At 39.9% G+C, this 21,052-nt stretch overlaps 2 protein-coding genes across 2 annotated transcripts; both read right to left on the reverse strand.

Annotated features, from left to right (window-relative positions):
- Positions 1-1,893: 1,893 nt before the first annotated feature.
- On the reverse strand, positions 1,894-12,898 carry pex6 (peroxisomal biogenesis factor 6). The gene is made up of 17 exons (XM_047043703.1): positions 11,669-12,898; positions 11,219-11,388; positions 10,979-11,062; positions 10,684-10,789; positions 10,158-10,294; positions 9,673-9,784; positions 8,923-9,125; positions 7,452-7,638; positions 7,195-7,271; positions 6,804-6,936; positions 5,528-5,733; positions 5,369-5,430; positions 5,159-5,267; positions 3,397-3,513; positions 3,211-3,288; positions 2,786-2,925; positions 1,894-2,135 (listed from the first exon to the last, which is right to left on the reverse strand). Exons 1-17 carry the CDS (start codon positions 12,842-12,844, stop codon positions 1,999-2,001), a joined length of 3,234 nt encoding a protein of 1,077 aa, XP_046899659.1. The 5' UTR covers positions 12,845-12,898; the 3' UTR covers positions 1,894-1,998.
- A 1,021-nt stretch (positions 12,899-13,919) lies between these two features.
- slc22a7a (solute carrier family 22 member 7a) lies at positions 13,920-18,893 on the reverse strand. Its single transcript, XM_047044096.1, has 10 exons — positions 18,519-18,893; positions 18,018-18,121; positions 17,287-17,441; positions 16,871-17,039; positions 16,654-16,777; positions 16,260-16,369; positions 15,631-15,845; positions 15,330-15,438; positions 14,949-15,155; positions 13,920-14,719 (listed from the first exon to the last, which is right to left on the reverse strand). Exons 1-10 carry the CDS (start codon positions 18,891-18,893, stop codon positions 14,620-14,622), a joined length of 1,668 nt encoding a protein of 555 aa, XP_046900052.1. The 3' UTR covers positions 13,920-14,619.
- Positions 18,894-21,052: the final 2,159 nt, after the last annotated feature.

Raw genomic sequence — 21,052 nt, forward strand, 5'->3', positions numbered from 1 at the left:
TTTGTTATGGTTCATGGCACTACAATGCGTGTGACTTGTACATTATTTATATCAAGAGGCATGCATTTAGTTGAGAAATACTGTATCTCACTGTGTTTTTAGGCTAGGTTTTTTCTTCCCAAATCAGAGCAAATTATTTAGTTTCCAAGCAGACTTTGTGTTGGAATGAGTGAAAATTTGAGTGTCTCTCCACACCTGGTGGGTGCAAGTGTCTAAATCATAGAAGGCTCAATACTGAGGTACTGCTGGGCCTACAGGTTACCATCAGAGACCCACCATTTCTCCATAGTCAATAATGTACAAGTCAATATTGGCTGGAAAGGAAAAATATGTTCATCTTGAGTTGCTAAATACCCAGAGACAATTTCTGCTCAAGTTATTACTTTATGTAATTGAAAACGATTCAGTCAAAGATTAGCTTGGTAAAGATTGGTTGAGTGTCATCTACAGGATACGGTAAATATGTGAAGCAGCCAGCACACACAATTTGTCATTTGATAAGTACTCACATCTCATACTAATGTAATATTAAAATATTACATTTATTAAGACTGGCACAAAATATTGGAAACCATATTCTATGAATGTATAAGCTCAAATATCTGCATGCATGGTTGTTACATTGCAAAGCAGTTTCTACGAGCACTAATACAGTTAGGTATTTTTGTTCTACTAAACCTGTACTCTACCCATCCAACGACTAAAAAATGTAGATACGTTTTTACCTACTGACAGACTGACATCTGCTTCACGACACCTACATGAACACTGTGCACATTAGGAAAGTTATTGTTAATGCATTCAGTCACTAATCAAGGTGTTTGTCCTAATTCTGTCTTACCTGCTACCATATGACAGCAAGTGCACATAACAAAACCAGCATCTTTGACGATGATAGCCATCATACAATATTTAGTACAAATAAAGCCTCTATCAAATAATGAGTAACCTTATAATAAGGTAACACTTTATACTAAGTTGTTCTATTACATATGTACAATAGATTACCTGTTGTTGCCCAATTGTCACAAGGGACCAAATTGGACATTTTTTTTACTTAAATGAGTAACTTATACTTGAAACATACACATTTAAATCTAACATTTATCTAACATTGTATCATTCAGGGAATCTAATCTTTGTTACTCTAACTACTTGCTGTAACAAATGATTTATTAAAACAATAAACTGCTAACTTAATATAAAGTGAGACCGAATACACTCCTGGATTCATGTGGTAGCTGTTTGTTTGAATGTGTGTTTGTCTACTGCTTTCCAAGCATTATGAAAATGTAATTTTCCATTCCTGTCATATTTACTTTTGTATTATTGAATTTAATGTAAATAACTAGGTGGAGATGAGAAAACACTACACAAACCAGTTAACTTTGTATACAGACTTGCATTCAACAGTCCCTGAAGTGATTTAGTGTGAACTGTAAACTAGTGCCACAGTTGGGAGTAATGTCAAATTTCACAAATAAGTCTGTCTAACACTAATATCACAAAAACAAATGTACTTAGAAAAGGAAAGCATTACCCGTAAATAGAAAGATCAGTAACATAAATTATTGTTTGGCTGACTGCATTTATTGACAGGTGGATTATACCTCAAATTACATGTGAGATTAGAAAGAATACTGCCTTACTTACTAGAATCGTTTTGATTACGTATTTTATGTGTCATGCAGAGTCATGTGTTCACTAGTCTACATTTTAGTGCAATTGAGCTCCACTTATTAGTGATTTAATATTTCAAGAGCCTGAATAATCACATATACACCAATTATCTCACATAATAACACCAGTTAGGTATTACACAAGAGTACCTCACCTGGATCATTTTTAAAGTAATTTGGTCACATCTTACTGCTCAGTGCAAAGACCCCCCCCCCCCCCCCCCCCCCGTTCTTAAGTAGAAGGTTTGGAGTACTGTACCGCAGATGGAGCACAGATTAACCAACATATAGGGCAACACTAGTCTTTGAGGTGGCTTGGTTATTTTGCAGTGAGTTTCTGCTGAATGTGTTTGTATTTGAGAAGCTCTTGGTCAGAGACTGATGGTTTGAGGCTTTTCAAAGCATGATTAAAGTCATCTACAGAGAGGATAAGAGGTGAATCATCTGTGTCCAGACCTGAGAGTTAAAGAGAGGTAGGGATAGCACATGGATAGAGGATGGAAAGAAAGAGGGATGATTGAGTGAAAGAGAGAGGCAGAGGGAGAATGAGAAAATTACAAAAAAGAACAATACATACTCCACTACTTGTTATTTTGAAATTGCCATTCGTAGCAGATTAAACCATTACCATCCTTAAAATTGCTTTAAGTAGGAACTTTCATGACATGATTAAGTACAAGAGAACATTTGTATTTTACTTATCTTCCAAGACATTACAATTTTTTTTGATTTTTTGGAGGAATTAGTCCTTTGTTACATAATTGCCATGCGCTTGCACTGTAAAAATTAAGTTTTGAAAGCGGTTGTAAAGTTTTTATCAGTGAGTGATTGCCTCTTGATTTGTTTCACTGTGTTAATATGAATACAATTTTCATAGTCATAAAAAATCATCCTGTGTGGACATGCATGTTTTACAACATTTTACTGCAATTAAAGGTTTTTGAGATTGAAGAATTTCATATACTGGAGTTATAAACTAAATTTGTGTGCACTAAATGTATATGCATTTTACTCTTACATTATATAATGCTATGCAGTTATGTCAAGAACAGTCTAGTCAGTTCTGACAATTCATATGTCCTGAATGATAGAATTCCAAAGCATACCGTCAGAGATGAGAGCTATCTTCCTCTTGATGGCTGACATCATGGCGTCCGAGCAGAGGGCGTACATGTCAGCTCCGGTGAGCTGAGGTGGACATCGCTCCACGATGTCCTGAAGACTCACACTGGGGTCAATCTTGAATCTGGACACAGAGCCACAACATACTCCATCAAAGCTGGTCCCGAAGAACATTACTGCTAGCGGTCGCACAAATCTGTTAGGCAAGTTGGTCATTTACACAGAGACCTACATATCTATGAAAATGACCCAGTTGTTGAGTTTGTGAGACAAACCTAAGTACAACAACATCTGGACCATTGCAGACACACACTCACATTTTCACATTCACAAGCGCTTTGCCTCTGACCAAACAGCTCCCTTTAGAAACGACTTGCTACTCATTTGCATCTTGAAAGGGCCAACTTACTTTCTGACAATTGCCTTTAGAACCTGGAGCTGAGAGTCTTTGTCTTCATTGATTCCAACATAGACCAATTTATCAAACCTGAAACCAGAGTATTAAATTATAGTATTTGCATAAAAATAAAAATAAACACTAGATGGGACAGGAAGCCATTTGACTGGATCAAAGGATAATTATTTTGTATCTCACCTGCCAGGTCTGAGCAGCGACTGGTCAAGCAGGTCCGGCCTGTTGGTTGCGCCAATCACAAACACGTCCCCAGAGGAGTGAAGGCCATCAAGCTCAGCAAGGAGCTGGGAAACAACCCTGTAATATGATGTTGTTATTAAACCCAAAAGGAGATTTATGACAAAGGCAAACTTATAGAAAAAGTTTAGCTTTTAAAACTACAGGGATTGTAATTACAACTACTCGCACATGTGCGACTTACAAATGTGACTATAAATTAATATGTATGTTTTTATGTTGAAGAACAAGGAGAGAGCGAGTCTGCCAGAGCTGGCCAACGTGTGAGGGGGTAGGGTCCGGGTGTGATTAGTCAACTGCGTGGCTAAAGTCATCTAGGAAGGGATAAATTGTCCCGCTATATACAATTAATGGACAAGGCGCATGCATATGGAGGGAAGTTTTCTTAGATTAAAAAAAAAACTAAAACACAATGTGCTGTTTGTTATTTATTACCAAAGCCTCTATCAGTAATACTGTTAAAATTGGGAAAATGTGAAAGATTGCGTTTTCTAGGTCGATTTAAGGTATGCTCCACTGTTGTTCTGCCTGTGCCCTTTTCAGTTCGGGGCTACAGTGCTCCTAGTTAAACAGTTAGTCTGAGCCCTGATTATTCAATATAATATATATATATATATATATATTTTTTTGTATTTGGTTGTTACTGCCCTTAAATGAGACATTGGCCGACCAAAATATATTGGGTCAACAGAGTGTGCTACATTTGGAGATGATAAATCTCTGCCAGTGGACAATAAATTGTGGTCCAAAATAAGTATCACAGGTTAAGTAGTGCATCTTATTACTCCCCCAAAAAGTAGGTAATATTCCATGTGCAAGTTACATTTACATTACATATATTCATTTAGCAGACGCTTTTATCCAAAGCGACTTCCAAGAGATAACTTTACAAAGTGCATAGGTCACTGATAATAACAACAAGATTGCGGGTAGCCAAAACATGAAGCACACATTGTGAACAACCAAAATAAGTGCCAAAGGGAAGAACCATAAGAGCATGTAGTTAAACAAGTTACAATTAAACAACATGAATAGCTATAAGTGCAAGTGTACCTGTAGAAGAGCAAGCAACAGTAAAAAAAAAAAAAAACACAAAAAAAACTATTTAAATCAGTTATCATATTATTATTTTTTTGTGATATAGGGCGAATGTCATACATTTATATTTTAGTCCAGGTGATATGTGAAAATTTTAACTTTTTCACAAAAGCATGAAATTAGGTACACTTGTCCAGTTTGGGGCCCTGAACATTTTCTGAAATGCAGCCATTGAAAAATTGCCTAATGGCGGACAATTTATTTAAAGCCATAACCGAATATGCATTTTGCATCACATTTCCTGAACCAAACACAAAAACACGAAATAGTTGATGTCTATCCCTACATTGTGATGGTCTATATTTCAGTGCCATGTACAATATTACAAACTGTTGAGGTGAATGGTTAAAATGGCTGTAAAGCAGAACTGAAAATGAGTTTTAAGTTCATCACATCACAGGAGAATGTGATGTTAACTACTTATCCAAATTCGAATAAAAAAAAACACAAGACAAGTATGTTAATTTAGGCTTTAAGCAGTATAGACCAGTCTTCTAAACTATGCCAGGGTGCTACAATAAAAATAACACAAACAGAGCCAACCTTTACATTTTTTCAAGTTTTGATGTTAAGTAATTGGAAAGACTTTTAAAAGGATCTCACACACCTGTCCATGACCCCGCCTGAGTCCCCGCTGCGCCCTCTGTTGGGCGCTAGCGAGTCAAGCTCATCGAAGAAGATGATGCAGGGGGCGGCTGCACGAGCTTTGGCAAACACTGAGATGGAACAAAACACGCTGTTGAACACGTGTCACTGAAGCAGTACAGCGTTTGACATTTTGACGGCAGTACAACGCTTAACATTCGTCTACGCTTACCCTCTCTCACGTTCTCCTCACTTTGACCCACGTACATGTTGATGAGCTCTGGGCCCTTGACACTAGACAGCAGGAACAGGAATATTGTCCCAAAAAAATCAACAGGTCAGATGCAAAGACATTCTTTGCATTGGTAGCTTGGGCTGGAGGTTGACCTACCTCAGGAAGGTCATGGAACACTCGGTGGCCACAGCCTTGGCCAGCAGGGTCTTGCCGGTGCCGGGGGGCCCATAGAGGAGCAGGCCAGAGCGGCGCAGGCCGAGCGACAACAGCTCGGGTCTCTCCAGGGGCAGCTGCACCGTGTCCAGGATCTCCCTCTTCACCTGCTGGAGACCGCCCACGTCCTGCCATCGTACGCTGGGGATCTGGACACACGCAACAGACCGCAATTTCATCTTGTACACCCTGTGTAATTCTTTGGTTTTATTTTGTTTGCAACAAATTAATTACATTGTCTCCATGTGCTTTCGTACTTGAATTTTCCCTCTACCTTAAAAAATGGGGTTACGCCAAAAAAAATAACATTTGCATTGGAGTACCTTACTTTATACATATGTAGCCATCCTGAAATACATTAGTGGAATCAGTCCTAAAAGATATTATTTCTATTGAAAACATTTTGATCCAGACATTTGTAACTTGAAGTGCCATTTCTGAACTACAGTCACCTCTGGAATTATTGTAACCCTTGGCAAAGATGAGTAAAAAGTCATTTTTGTTGTAGAGCTTAATGTCACATTGGGGGAAAATGCGAACAATCCAACCTTCAATAAAAGTAGATTTATTTTGAGAGAAAAAAATCTGTCATCAAGAAATTGTTATTTTACCATGTGAGTTATTGGCACCCTTACATTTAATGCTCTGTACAACCTCCTTTTTCCCATAAAACCGCATTAAGTCTTCTCCTTAATATCTATTAAGGTTGGATAATACAGAGTCTGAGAGCATTGCTCTTTACAAAATCTCTCCAAGGTCCTCCCTTGTGCACTCTTCTCTTCAACGCAGCTCACAGGTTTTCAAATGGGTTCAGGTCAGGGGACTGAGATGGCTATGGCAGAATACAGTTTTTGTGTTCAGTTAACCATTTTTGTGTGTTTAGGATAATTCTCCTGCTAAAAGGTCCAGTCAACCTAGGTTTACATTTTCTTTCAATAAGCAGCCATATTCATTTTTAACATGTATTTCATGATGCCATGTACCCTAACAAGGTTTCCAGGGCCTTTAGAGGAAAAACAGCCAGAAAACATCACAGAGCTTGCACCATACTTCACCATGGGGATCAGGATATTTTTGATATGGTATAACCTTCTTCACACTTGGCTAATAATCAAAACAAACCAAGCGACTCGTTATCCCTGTGCTCAGTTGATTCACAATGATGATGATGAACATTTGTCATTTAGCAGAGGCTCTTGATGAACGTGATGTGCAATACCTTGGGAGCGCCTATGGCCAGGGAATGAGCATCTTGGAGGGTCTCCAGGGCCCTGGTGAAATCCTGGGACAAGATAGTTACTCCGCACGCACACAGGTCCTCCTCATCCTCCACTCTGGCGCCCTTCGGGAAACTGAACGCACGACAAGCCAGCCACAGATTGAGGATGAAGTGGTCTAGGTTTTATTTATAATCATAATTTATTTTTGAAGGATATAAAAGGTGTTTGTGAGTATGTGTGCAGATATCCACAACATGTGACAGTAGCAGCAAGGTTACTGGGGAAAACCTCTTAAAAACACTGTTTACATATTTGGTTTAGTCAATTGCATTTCAAAACAGTGTAGCGTAATACTGTGGCCGAGAGACTGGCAATAGCAGGGAGATTTACCAGGAAGTGAGCAGCCTTTTAAAGGCAGCTTTAACAGCCTGATTGAGTAGCGCAACGAGATCCCCCAGAAAGAAACCCTAAGAATCAAAAAACACACAAAGGCAGCATTAGAGAGCATTTAATTGCTCATTAAGAAGTTCAAAAGCGCAGGCATAAATTATATCCTGGGGAATTACAATAGGTGTTTCAAAGCAGACTAATTCATATTAAGGATTCCCCTACTCCCCTCCAATGCTCTGGAATGTGTGTGGTCTTACTGCAGTGTGCTTGGCAAGGCGGGCTAGACTGATGTCCTTCCCCAGGGGCAAGCCCTCTGTGAGGCTTGCCAACATGGCCCTTCGCTGCTCCTCACTGGGGATCTCCATCGCCACTTGGTGGACAAACCCTGCCGTAACATCTGCCGACAGCTCCTTGGGTTTGCTGACCGCAGCAATGACCGCCACGCTGTGGGAAAATAAATGAGAATCAAGTTCAATCATTGCGTTTACTCCTGTGTCGTTTCTCTCCAAACACTTTTGGAGAGACAGATTTGGATGGTATGCTACATATTCTCTGCAAGTAAAAATCAAAGGCCCTGATATTTTGGTGCAGTTATCTAATCCAGTGGTTCTCAAACTTGTTTGACTTCCGTAATCCCTTTTCCTGAGAAAATGAATCCAAGTACCCCCTATACTGGAATATATATTTTATAAACACTAGTGGTGGGCCGTTATCGGCGTTAACGTGAGACTTATCGGGCGGTAAAAAGAAAAATATCGCCGTTAATTTATTCTCAATGTTGGGTTGGGAGCTGGGTCTATACTACGCAAGCTATGAGGACTTTCACCTTAATATTTTAGCGCGGATGTATACCTAGCCAAATTGCACTGTATGGGGCGAGAACGAGTCTTCGAACCTGTGTGTATGCCTTGTGTATGAAATTACCACATCAAATGTGACGTGCTAACATGAATGCAGCTATGAAGCCGTCGGGTTTGCTTCAGGGAAAATTTATTTTTAAGAAGCTTCCCAATGGAAACCTCGACAAGACTTAAGTTGTTTGCACCTTGTGCTATGCGGAATTTGTTTACTGTAGGAGTTCTTCCAGTCTCAAATACCACCTAAACGCAAAGCCTCCCTTAGCTAATGCGGAAGATGCCGGGCCAAGCACTGATGTAGCGCAGGGGAAGAGTCGTCGTCAAACTACTATGTTTGAGTACAACCAAGGCAAGCCCTTCAGCACAGCTCTGTCAGCCAAGTTAACTAATCTAATAAACAGTTAATAAACACAAGTACCTCTTATTGAACATAATTTATTTTCATCACAAATTATCATAGTAGAACAGTTTTCTCAAGCGGTTGTGATGCATTTTGGAAACAGGAGATGAGCCCCTGGTCTAATGTGCCACCTGGCTTGAGAAACCCGTTCTCAAAGACTTACTTTTAGTCATTATATGGGTAGCACACATATTCTGAATGCCTTCGGCGGAATTCTAATGAGCTATTTTAATCTAGATTAACGCCAAGATTACAGTGAGATTAATCTAGATTTTAAAAAAAATCTATGCCCACCACTAATAAACATATTTATACCCATATTTTCATAATTCCAGTTACCACATTCTCTCACAAACCCTGTGTAGTACGTCACATACCCCCATATGAGAAACACTGATCTAATCCACGTTGCCAGACACTCTTTCTTGTATTCAAAGGCTACGGATGAAAGAAAAGTTCCCGGGGCGTTACCTGGGAGGCATGCTGGTTATGAGCTGGCGGAAAGAAGCCAGAACCCTGGCGTTCTCCTCTGAGCCATCCTTGGGCTGGCCCAACAGCTGCAGGTTCCTGAGGAGCAGCACACAGGGCTGGTGGGCCTCGGATCTCTGGAACGCAGCCCTCATCTTTGCCTCGCAGGCGGCCGCTGTGTCTGCACAGACTGTCACGCAGTCCACCTGGGGCAGGGAGAGGGGGATATGGAGAGAAGGGGGTTCACGCTGTTTAATGAAGTGCTGCAGTGGGTTTCCAGAGGTTTGAATTTTGGTCTTACCCTGGAGTGACTGAGACAAACACTGTGACTGACCCAAACACAGTAAGCACAGCAACTGTCCCAAGTGGCTGATATCAAAGTCTGCAGAACTGAGGGTAAATCTTTTGCTACATATTGGTTAATCTCCATGTCTTTCATTCGTCTAGTGACACAATAGAGACATCACTCACTGAAAATAATTCCCTCTGCCTCCACCCGTCCTAGCAAATGCAGGCATTAATGTTTATGCTTCCCTGTGCCAAATATACAGCAACACGTGATTGCAATGCTCAATTACTTAGGACTTGTATACAGTATACATGCTTTGTCAGGCTGCCGTTCACATTATCATCTACAGAAAATTTAGGGAGTGAAATTCTGAAGTGAAATTAGCAACAACAAAAAAGTTCCCTCTATGCCATGGCAACTGCAGACACCTGAATGGCAAAGGAAGCTAGCTGTGTCAGAGCTACCTTAACCAAGTGGAGGTGAAGTTTACGGCACGTCGCCTTCACTGCTGTGACTTTGCCACTGCCACTGTGTCCTTGGAGGAGGATGGAGCATCCACTTGCCAGAGCACTACAGCTTCAACAAGGTAATGAAGGTCCATTCAGTTGAGTTCCAACTATTTAAAATAGTGTAGCTTACTGCCAACCAACATTACATGTGACATATTGAAACTATAGGGTTAAATAACTAGTTTGACTTTAAGTATACCTGTCCACATTATTTACATTAAAAACAAAAAGGTTACAGTTAAGAAAGTATACTTATGTACATACATTTGAATATTTATTTAGCAGACACTTTTATCCAAAGTGATGTAGAAATTGTGCATTTGGCAGCACATAATCAAGGACTAGAAGTACAGAGATTTGGGAATTCATAGTATTTGTGTGGAGAAGATGGATATAAATGTATAAAATATTAGGTGGTTTAAATGGTTAGGTATACTGACCTTTCATGAATATGGGGCTGGATGATGGTGGTCAGTTTGTCCACAGTGGTGGAAAGCCCTGGTGGAGCCAAGCTAGTCCATAGGGATGGTCCCTCACCCACTAAAGACCAAGGAGCCAAGCTGTTGGTGGCGCCTCCCTAAAAACATCATCAAATCATTTTAAAACTTAATTTAGAAAAAAATCTAGTTCACAACTCTCTACATGGTTATTTAAGATAAGACATCTACGATACCACAGTATTAATACTGTACACATTGTTCACAGTATGAATGAACAAATTCTAAATATTAGTGAAACATGTTTTTGGTTGGTCAGAAAATCATCTACATTTAACAGGCCTGTCAAAACCAGTTTTTGAAGAGCTACTCTCCCATTAGTTTGTTTTTTAACCCCAGTTACACCTAACCTGATTCAAATTATTGTTTGTTTTTTTACTGTACTAAATAAAGATTGGAGCGAAAACCTACTAGTGCCTCTCCAGGAACAGGGTTGGACAACCCTACATAAGGTAGTGTCCAAACATACCATGTACAGAGATGTGTGAGTGGTGTCTGCCAGATAATGCCCATTCTCTTCATCCTCATTCTCAGTAGAACCACAAACCTTCACTTTAAAGTGAACAACTGGCCACCTAGTGGAAGACATTACATTTACCATTATTCTTATTACCATAAGAATTTCATTAAAGACACTACAGTCACGGAGACAGAATATTAAGAAACCATTGGTACGGTAAGAGCAGTTAACCGTTTTGCACAGTAATGAGGAGTTCATCTCAAATGTTCCAAAATTAAAAAAACATGTTGATGATAACAATTACCTTGTGATTCCCTCGGAATTGCTCTCCAAAATGTTGGGGTGTCCCTTGGATGGGATAGCCAATATATCTCCTTGACGCACTAGTCTAGGAGATGCATTAAAAAGCAACAGAATCAGCTAAATTGGGGAAAAGTTGGAGACTATTCTGATGTTAGTCACCAATTTAGCTGACAGAAGATTCACCTTGATAGAAGCAGACAAAAGAGCCGGTACAGTATGTGCAACGGGAAGTCTTGCTCACCTTGGTATGGTGAAGTGCTCACACAATAAACTGTCAAAGGGGCCGTGGGAGTTGTACTCTGGTGAGATGACAGCCTTGATGTGGAGTTCTTTGACAAATGCTGGTGACGTTGATCGAGAGAGGCTCTCTGAACACTGTGGTCCTGACCGAGGAAAGGCACTATTCCATCTCTGTGGGACATTTTATAAAAGGTTATTGCTGGCAACAGTCATTGCTTGAGAGAGGTAAAACTAATATCCCAACTATAGATTTTGCAGCCATGATTGAGGGAGTTGACATAGTCGAAATTCATCACACCACCCTGAACTAGGTCAGATTTGTATGCATACCAAGTATAAAACTATTTCATAGAGTAGAAACCTCTATACCGACAAAAACATATTCCAGCATATTCTTGTGTTAATCATTTTTAAAATAATTTAATTATAAATCTAATGCAAAAATGTTCACCTTTATCTTCACCGTTTTGCAGCCAATTGGAATTGGATCTCCATTTGACAAGTTAAACCAGTGAGTTGGAGTTATAAAACCAACACTGTCTTGCAGGTCCAACTCCAGATGCTTGCCAAACTCTGACACACAAACCACGGACAAATGGGCTCGTTTGGGGTCTCTGACCAGCATCTGATCTTCAACCGGTCCTGGATATGAAAGCCTGGATGATGTTTTCTCTGATGGACAACCTAACGTCGATACCATCACCCATTCAAGGTTAAACAACCCCAGTTTGAGAAGTAACTGTTTACTGACAAAAACGGCATTGTCAATATCAACTTTAGCTTCGTGCACTCCGAGTTGACTTCTCCCTTGACAATACAGATGAGAACTATCAGCCACCTTGACATCCAACCTACATTCAAGGGCTTGTAAGAACGCTGAGAAATTTGAATTCAGTAGCAGCTTATTGTCGAGAAGTGAACTGCCACTGCTAAGACTATTAGCATAGTGTGCAAAATCTGACACGAATAATGACGTCACAGTTCCACTGGTCACATTATTGCAAGGGGTTTCCAAGTCCCTGCAATCGGTCAAAACCACACTCGTTTTGGTTGTAATCATCCCCTGCATAACAGGTGTGCACTCCAATACGACTAAATCCAACATATGTTGTTGCACTTGAGATATGTCGTCACCAAGCAGTGGATGATAAGGCAATACAAGTGAGTCGCCTTCCCGTGCCAAAAGCCTCTGTCCCTGGCATGAGGCTAAAACGAGGAGTCCATTGGAGAATTTGTCAGACGTTGCCCATTTGAAGCACTGTCTGGTTCGTGCGCCAATAACAACTTTACTTAAAGCCAGTGGCGACAGCAGTCGTATGGCTCCTCGTGTATTTAGTTGAAGTCCATGATGTTTGAAAAACTGTTTACTTGTATAAAGTTGTAACGTTTTGTTGTTGACATCAGCACCACAGCCTGGCGTCTCTTCATCGGTTGTTGCGTGCGCGCAGAGCAAAATGCCTGACTTCCCCAGTGACTGAAGCTTCTGAGATGAAAAGAAAATGGTTGATGTGGGTTCGGTGCAATTTGGAAAAACGTACCTTAATTGTGACTTGAAAACAAGGACGTCTAGAGGGTTTAAGTGTGCTGGAAATGTTTCCAAACACGACAGCTCTACCTGCGCTGCCATGTTGGAAGATGACGCGTGCTTACGTATAGCCTTACAGTTGACCACATTAGGTGCGTTCGACATGGACTACGGCTGCATGAAACGACCGGCGAGAGTAGTCGCTTGTAGTCGGGGAGGAGTTGAAAATGGCTCTGTGAAGTCGGACATTTCAGCTTCTTGTGGTTTGCTGCGTTAACGTCAGTCACGGCCGATTAAACGCCGTTTGCTTAATTTACTTTATTTAGAATTAAACGTAGTCTTTCCGTTAGTGAAGAGGCGGAGCAAAACCCTTTCTTCAATAAATGTTTAATTCAATTAAACAGTTTTGTCCGGATTTGAGCATTGGCAAAACTGAAGGTGTCAGAAAAATTACAAAAACGCGTCAAAGTTGTCGTGTGTGAGTCTGGCCAATCATGAAATAGCTGTGTCGTCACTAGAACCCGTGCAGTTGGCAGTTGCTCTTGAGAAAATGCGCTCGGCTACACAGCCGGCAGTTCTCGAATCGATCTCACGGCACTTTGATAGCGACGTCACAGTGACCTATCCTCGGCGCCGTCTCAAGTCGGACAAAAAGTCTAACCAGAATTCACTGTTTCAAGTCAGCCGCCTGTAGCTGGCCGCAGCGCTGCATGAAGTCAGTCCATGTCGAACGCACCTTTAATGCCATCTAATGTTTAAACTTGCAACTACACTGCAGGACGAATAGTTTCGATATGACTACACTAATGTACAGGTCACCCTCCCCTTGAGTTGCCTGCTCATGATTTCTGGACAGATACAGTCCTGTTGACAATTAAAAAAAATTAATTGGACAGACAATGCTTGATTAAACATACTGATCATTTAAAAATATATATTTTTTATGGCCAGTGATAATGGGCTGATGCATGATCCTGATCTGGTAAAACAGTTATACAATTACTTTGTGGTTGATCCTGCACAATTATATTATCTTTTTGTAGAATATATTAATTAATTCAGAGGAAGGTTTTCTTTTAATGTTTCTTATGAAGTCACATGTTCTCTTTGTCTAAGTGAGTAAATTGGTCCGTTGTCAGAAACCCAGTCAACAGTATGTCTGTACTTACCCAAGTCAGTTTTTAAGAAGAAGAGGGTGAAAAACAGTTACAATATTCAGAAACCTATTCTACTGTCCATACTGTACTTTTAACACTGTAAACACACACACTTCAAATAATAAGTGTACTATTAGTGTGTATAGAACTGTGTATGGGACTGTGTGTACTGCGGAAATCAATATTGGTTCCTTACAAATGACCACACACTGAACCATGAACACTGATATAGCAACCTATGTGACCAATGTGTTCCATATTCCATAGTGTGGCGGTTTATGTACTGAGTTTAATCATTTAAACTTGGTAACATCTCATTGAATCATGATGTATCATTCCCAAATTATACTGAGATCCTTGAGGCACTTTATAACACCTCCTAAATGAATAATAGAATACAACGATGCTCCTCACTCAAAATTACACTCAGTTATTTAGATATCACATAATTAATTCATTGTAAAATGGATAGTTTAAGTACATTAAAGGGTAGGCTACACGCTAGTGATAAATACAAAAGATGGTTAAATCCACAATATAAATGCACAACATATGCATTTCAAACTACACATTAACATGGCAAGTGGAAGGTTATGGCTATAGTTATGTTCTTGCCACATTTGGTTGATGGTTCTAATCCCATGACTATGATAGATCTTTTTTTGAAAGCCGTCGTTACATTTGTAATTTTAATACTTGCATATTAATAACAATTTGCAATTACTTGTCCACTTGTGATGATATGAGTCGTCTTGAGTCAATTTCGTTCAACTCCACCCCCATAGCTTCATCTCTGGTGTCTCTGGTGATGTGTAAATGCCTAGGGGGGAGGGAGGGGGGAAACATTAGTATAAACATTTATCCACAAACGTTCTAGCATATAACCATTTCTTTCTGGTCATCTGGCTGTGTCAGGTGAAATTAAATTACATATCCAGTACAGTAATATACATCATGACAGTCATGAGCCTGGCACCAATGAGAATCAGTATACCAATGCACCATCCCTGCTCCAGTAAATGAGCACAATGCATGTCCAGCAACAGTACCTTCCCTCCTCCACATCAAGGATGTTTTCCGGCAGCCTCACGTTGAGGGTCTCAGGCAGCAGAAAGACCACGCTGCCACTGAGGACTGCTGTGATGGCGAAGATGATAGGGGGCAGGAGCACCCAAACGTCCTCCAACAGCATAACCATGGGGGCCAGGGACCCCCCCAATCGGCCAATGAAAGAAGTGTAGCCTAATCCACATTGTCTGTGGGAGGGAAGAGAGGTGACTGCACTTCATACTGTTTGCCTTTTGTTTCTAATCTTTTTGAAACTCTTTGAAGCATATGTTTCTCTTCAAAATTTTGTGAAATGAACGTTCATCAAATAAACATTAATCTATTAACTATTGTGTGTGCTTGTGATGGTAAAGTGCATTTACCTGATGACAGTGGGATACAGCTCAGCGGTGTAAAGGAAAGCAGTAGTGAAGGCTGCTTCAGAAAAACCCTTCCCCACAACTGCCACACAGGTACGAACAAGACCATAGTCTGTAAAACAAAGCAAGCGGGCTGCAACGAGATTCTTTCTCAGACAAGTCAATACTCTAGCTCTGTTTATATAGGATACAGTTATATTGAAAACACACACAGGACCTTATAAGCTGGCTTCATGAAAATGTTCTTGGAATGTTTTTGGAACAATGCGATTAGCAGGATGAGGAACTTAGAGTATCGTGTTACCTGTGGGTATTGCAGTGTTCAGACCAATTAGTGTTCCTGTTATGATGAGAGACCACGCCTGCCCATTTTTACGGCCAATACAATCTATGACAAAATATGTCCCAATTTTTGCTGGTACTTCAATGGCACCATAAACAAAATGTGTAAGGTACATGTTAAGACCAAAGCCGGTGATCTTGAAGCTAATTCCATAGTATGTAAAGGCAACAGCAAACCTAGGGGGAGACACATGGCTTCAATTAGTCTCCATGTACCCTGAAAAAACACATTTGTTTCAGCTTCAGACTATTTGGAACGATACACTGTCACATGTACAAAGCGTCAAATGTGATCAGTCAAGACCCCTTGTGATATGCTTAGAGACTACAAACACATTCCTCAATTAGCTACAACACATTACATAAAATGCACTCCAGCAACATTTATTATATAACTAATTGAGAATTGACTCTTTTTTTTAAACCACATTCCACAATTTGTGAATGTGGTTTACCAGTTTTAATTAGCTTAAATATCCTGTTACACACTCATATTCCTCATCACAGCATGAGCAAGAGCACTAAGGAAAGGACTCGGACTGTTTCAAATCAAAAAGGTCAGAGGGAGAAAAAAGGATCTGCTGTTTTTACCAAAATATCCCTGAGCAAATGGCAATTTTCCTCAGTTTTGGTGTCCTAATCAGGTCCAGGTAGGAATGGTTCTTACTGGCAACTTCAGAAACAGTGACTTTCCTCAGCCTCTTGAAGATGATCAGCACATAATAAAATGTTCAAGTACATTTAATTTCAGTAGAAGCTGTATTTAAATTGGGCCCCCCCAGTCTAAAATTAATTCAATAGTATCTATTTTGGCAGTACAGAGACTGCTTACAGTGTTGGTATATTTAGTGTCTACTTTCATCGGAATTTACAATTATATGGCATTGGTTCATTCATCAATGTAGTTCTCACACAAGAAGTATTGTAGGAAATAAAATCTATTCACACTGAACTACACATTTTTCATCCAAATTTGAAGAATTACCTCGGTATCCAATTTAGATGTGGAATTATACTTTCCATTCATTTTAGCACACTGGACCAGGTACTTCTTGGCCTCGTCCACTTTGCCGTTAGCCAGCAGCCATCTAGCAGACTCTGGTATCCACCTAAACAGAGGTAGAAGTCTGATCTACTCGACCAAAGAGAAATTGTCAAAATGGGTCATATTTAAACTTTTCCAGTCTTGAGTGTCAATTTACCACCAGGAGATAATGGCAGCGATGCAAGGGGATGTGACCACCAGCATGAGATATCTCCAATCTCTGATGAAATAAGCCAGAAGTGCAAGCAGCATGTTTCCCACACTCCAACCCAGGCTGATGATCGTCCCAGTGAAGGTACGATGCTCAATGTCTGTCCACTCAATGCCTGGAGGTTACATTTTTTTTTGCAGAATATGTAGATTAGTTGTGTAAAGATATGGCACTCGTGATAGTTTGTGACACTTTGATTTGACATGGATTTCTTCATAGAGACATTGTTGAGGGATTAGCAAGGCTTGGTTGAAAAGGATGCAAGACTGCAGTTTAGTTAAATATAAAATATTTGAGACTTCTTTCCGTTAATATTGGATAGAACATAGGACACAATGGAGCTGAATAACAGGATTTCTTACTCAGTGCAAGTGTGGTGATGGACATTCCAGTTAGGGCCACTCCACAGAGTGTCCTTGTCACCGCAAACATGACATAAGAGTCAGAAAAGGCAGATATTGCCCCAAATAGAGCACTGGATACAAAGGACACCAAAATCATAGGTTTACGACCAAACCTGTCGTGAAGGAGCAAAGGGAAAACATTTACTTTCACCACACTTTACTTTCATTTACTTTACATGTACACTACCACGTTTTGATACCATTCCATTTATAACCATTTTAAAAGGTTCTACTGTAACTCAACCAGGTTATTCTGTTTATGACTTGGGTTTTATATGGGATATAAGCGTTCTATAAGTGTGTACTGTTGAATGACAGAATTATCACAGTACTTCTGTAATTGGGAGTGTCTTAGTTACAACATTGTTTACACTGTTTTGGCAATTTTGGAGAAGTATCATGAACCAGGAGACAGCACACATCACAGATATAAGGGAAGTTGCGAAAGGGCTAATAAAATCCTCAAACCATTTGAGGATTTGCCCACACTATGCCCCACCCCCAAAAAAGTTTTTAATAGATGGTGTTAAAGTTGAATCAGTTGTTGATAGCTAGTTATGTTGTAACAGTTGCATGTATTTAATTAGCATCAGGTTGTGTTGGTAAATGGGTAGCATACATTGAGTATTACTTGAATAATTCTGTTCACGGTCTTTCGTCGAAAGGTCAATCAAATACATTTAACATACTTATCTGACAGTTGTCCGAAAAGAATTGCACCGATTGTTACTCCAACAAAAAATAGGGTGGCAAGTCCGTTGTTTAACTTCTTGTTGTCACAAACCAAATCCCACTGAATAAAAACACATTATTTTGTAAATATATTTTACAGCTCATCATAGACTTGGTTCATTTCCTTAGGTCTTGTACAGGATACAAGAAGCATTTTCACATTCTTTGCTTCTCATGATGATGCACCACATGATGAATCTAGTGAGAGCAAATCAAATCAAATCTTTGTTGTGATGCAAACAGTATGGGTTTCATAAAAAGTTCATAGTTGTACTAGGGCAAAGAAGAAATGTTTGATGTCACACTTGATGCAAACATTATGCATGTGCAAAAATGTTCTTTATTCAAATGTGCCTAACATCTCTATAATTATTACCTTAATAAAAGACAAAACAAGTCTGATATGTTTCTGTTTCAGATAAAAGCCAAATGCAGTCTACATAGTCGCCGTACAGTACCTGCGTAGCAGTCGTAGATCTGAACTGCGAGTGGTCATACACCCAGCCATTCTGGCATGGCACCTGCACGTTGGTCTGGTTGGAATGACCGAGGTCCGCCTGGGAAGCAAACACCCTGCAGGAGCTGAGCGTCCCGTCAGCTTCAAGTGGGATCCTCAGGGCCAGTGTCTCCGGATCGGCCAAAGACATGGACAATCCTCCTTCTCCATGGCTGGAGTCGCCCAGGTCACAGTGGTGGGGTGGCACTGCCGAAATGAAGTTGTGGAGGAGGAAATGGAGAGGAAGGATGACCCTGGGTAGGCAGAGCAAGTGCAAAACCAGAAACTGGAATTTGGAAAAGCCACCCACATCATCCAGGATCTCCTCAAACCTCATCCTGACCCTGGGTCAGTTTACGTGTGTAGAGCCTGATGAGGTAGAGCTATGAACTTGCTCCTTCTTGACTTGGTTCTTCCTCCCCTTTTTATCTAATATTGCATCAAAGGATACTGAACTCTGTCCTCAGAACTCTGTACTTTTTCCTTATATCTGACACAGTCCGTCTTCCGTCTTTCTGACACACTATGCCTCATACACACATTCACTCACTCCTTCTCTCAGTTTGCTCTACTTTGAGAACCGTCATCTCTCAACGTGGGGAGAACAAAACAGGGAAAGGGAGGGTCTTAGTGTGATGCGTGCACAAATCAAATCGTGGTGTCTTGTTCCACCCCACATTTCAATATGTTCTCCGTCATGGTAGTCTGTGGAACAGTACATTCACATTTAGTCATTTAGCAGACGCTCTTATCCAGAGCGACTTACAGTGAGTGCAGGGACATTCCCCCCGAGGCAAGTAGGGTAAGTGCCTTGCCCAAGGACACAACGTCATTTGCCACAGCCGGGAATCGAACAGTAAAAGACAAACATTTCTTTGTGCCAGACTTATATCTGTGAAATGTTTCTCACATGGTTTTCTGCAACACTGCCTCTCACCTGATAGTGAAAAAGTTGAGCAAATGTTTGGAGAGATTGTTTCTGAAAACCTGCTTGCAGAAAAGGGAATGATGTAAGTTGGCTTGAGCCATGCATTTGGTTCATGGTCTTCCTCTTCAGCATATTGATCACCTTTAGAGTACAACTGTAAACATATTTTAATAGAATATATGATTCTTGTATTTACAGGAGATTTATTGGTGTTATGCCTTGTGATTTTGATCCTAGCCAAGATCACCATGCCACATATGCAAAACATAAGGGTCAGGTCCAGGACTTGAATCATAAGGGTCAGGTCCAATCAACAAAAAATCTTAAAACAAATCAGAACAAAGCTACTGACACAAGTTGACTTGTAAATTCTATATTAAAAATTGTACTCTGTGCTGTAATATTATCCAATAATGCAGTCCTAAATGAGTGGAAATGCGCTTTGGATAATTATTACTTTAATTTATTGGAAACAAATATTTAGTTGAATTAAATGTATATTTTATATGGATTGAGAAGAAACATAAAAATGTGTAAGCACAATGTATGCAAACCAAAAAGAGAGATCACATTTCCAATGCTGGGGACCACGGCAGACTTTCCCTCTAGTACAAACACGCATGTTGTTTTAACATTTTTGCCTCCCAATGTTTTCAATTTAATTTCACCTTTTCTCTTAGCAGGTTAAATTGACAGAGCTGGAAAAATACAACTTTCGGACTGCGCAAACAAAACTGTTTAATTGAACAAAAAGATAAAGGAAGTGTGTTTTCCAGACATACTTTTCTTATTTTGAGTTTGAGCATTTCAACTTCACAAACTGTGATAATAAGGATTTTCACAAATAGCGTTTCAGAATGGACCTAGTTTCAACCATGGAGTCCTGCAGTACAAGTTTAGGCTCTATATGTTTTACTAGTATGCATTTTGTATTTGTATGTATTTTTCAGTAAATATTTTTTGTCATGTAAACATAGGTGTAGGTTTAGGGGGAGACAGTAGGGAAAGGTCCCTACCATTGTCAAAAGACTATTGAATCCTCACCAATAATTAACGTAAGAGCAGGGACAGTATTAGCATTAGGGCAATGACACAACAATTTCAACCGAACCTATGACCTAGTAAGTAAATTGTGTTATTTTTAGAATTGCTATTTCTGTTATTATACGTTAAAATAGTTTTACAAAATTCTTCATGAAATCTAACTGCTGTAGCAGAATGATATTTTTGCAATGACATTATGACAATGTTGCTTTTCCAATGGTATGAACTTGAATTTTTAAAAACGTTCCATTTATGATTTTACTTTTCACAGCTCTTTCTAGATTAAACTGAACAAAGCCTTACAGGAGGACATTTTAAACTTGTGGCTGTAGAAAAAAAGACAAGGTCCATTGATACACAGGATCTCTGCTCAAATGCTTGTGCTCTTGCAGGAGACAAAAAACGTTTTTATTGGGATGGGCTTTTGTTTCAGAAGCTATATTTTTTGCTGAATCACGGATGTCTAATTGCATGTTGTATAATGTAACCTACATATTGTTTGAGTGTCCTGAAACCATGTGCCC

This window comes from Hypomesus transpacificus, chromosome 21 (genome assembly GCF_021917145.1).
Source record: "Hypomesus transpacificus isolate Combined female chromosome 21, fHypTra1, whole genome shotgun sequence".
Lineage (NCBI taxonomy): Eukaryota > Metazoa > Chordata > Actinopteri > Osmeriformes > Osmeridae > Hypomesus > Hypomesus transpacificus.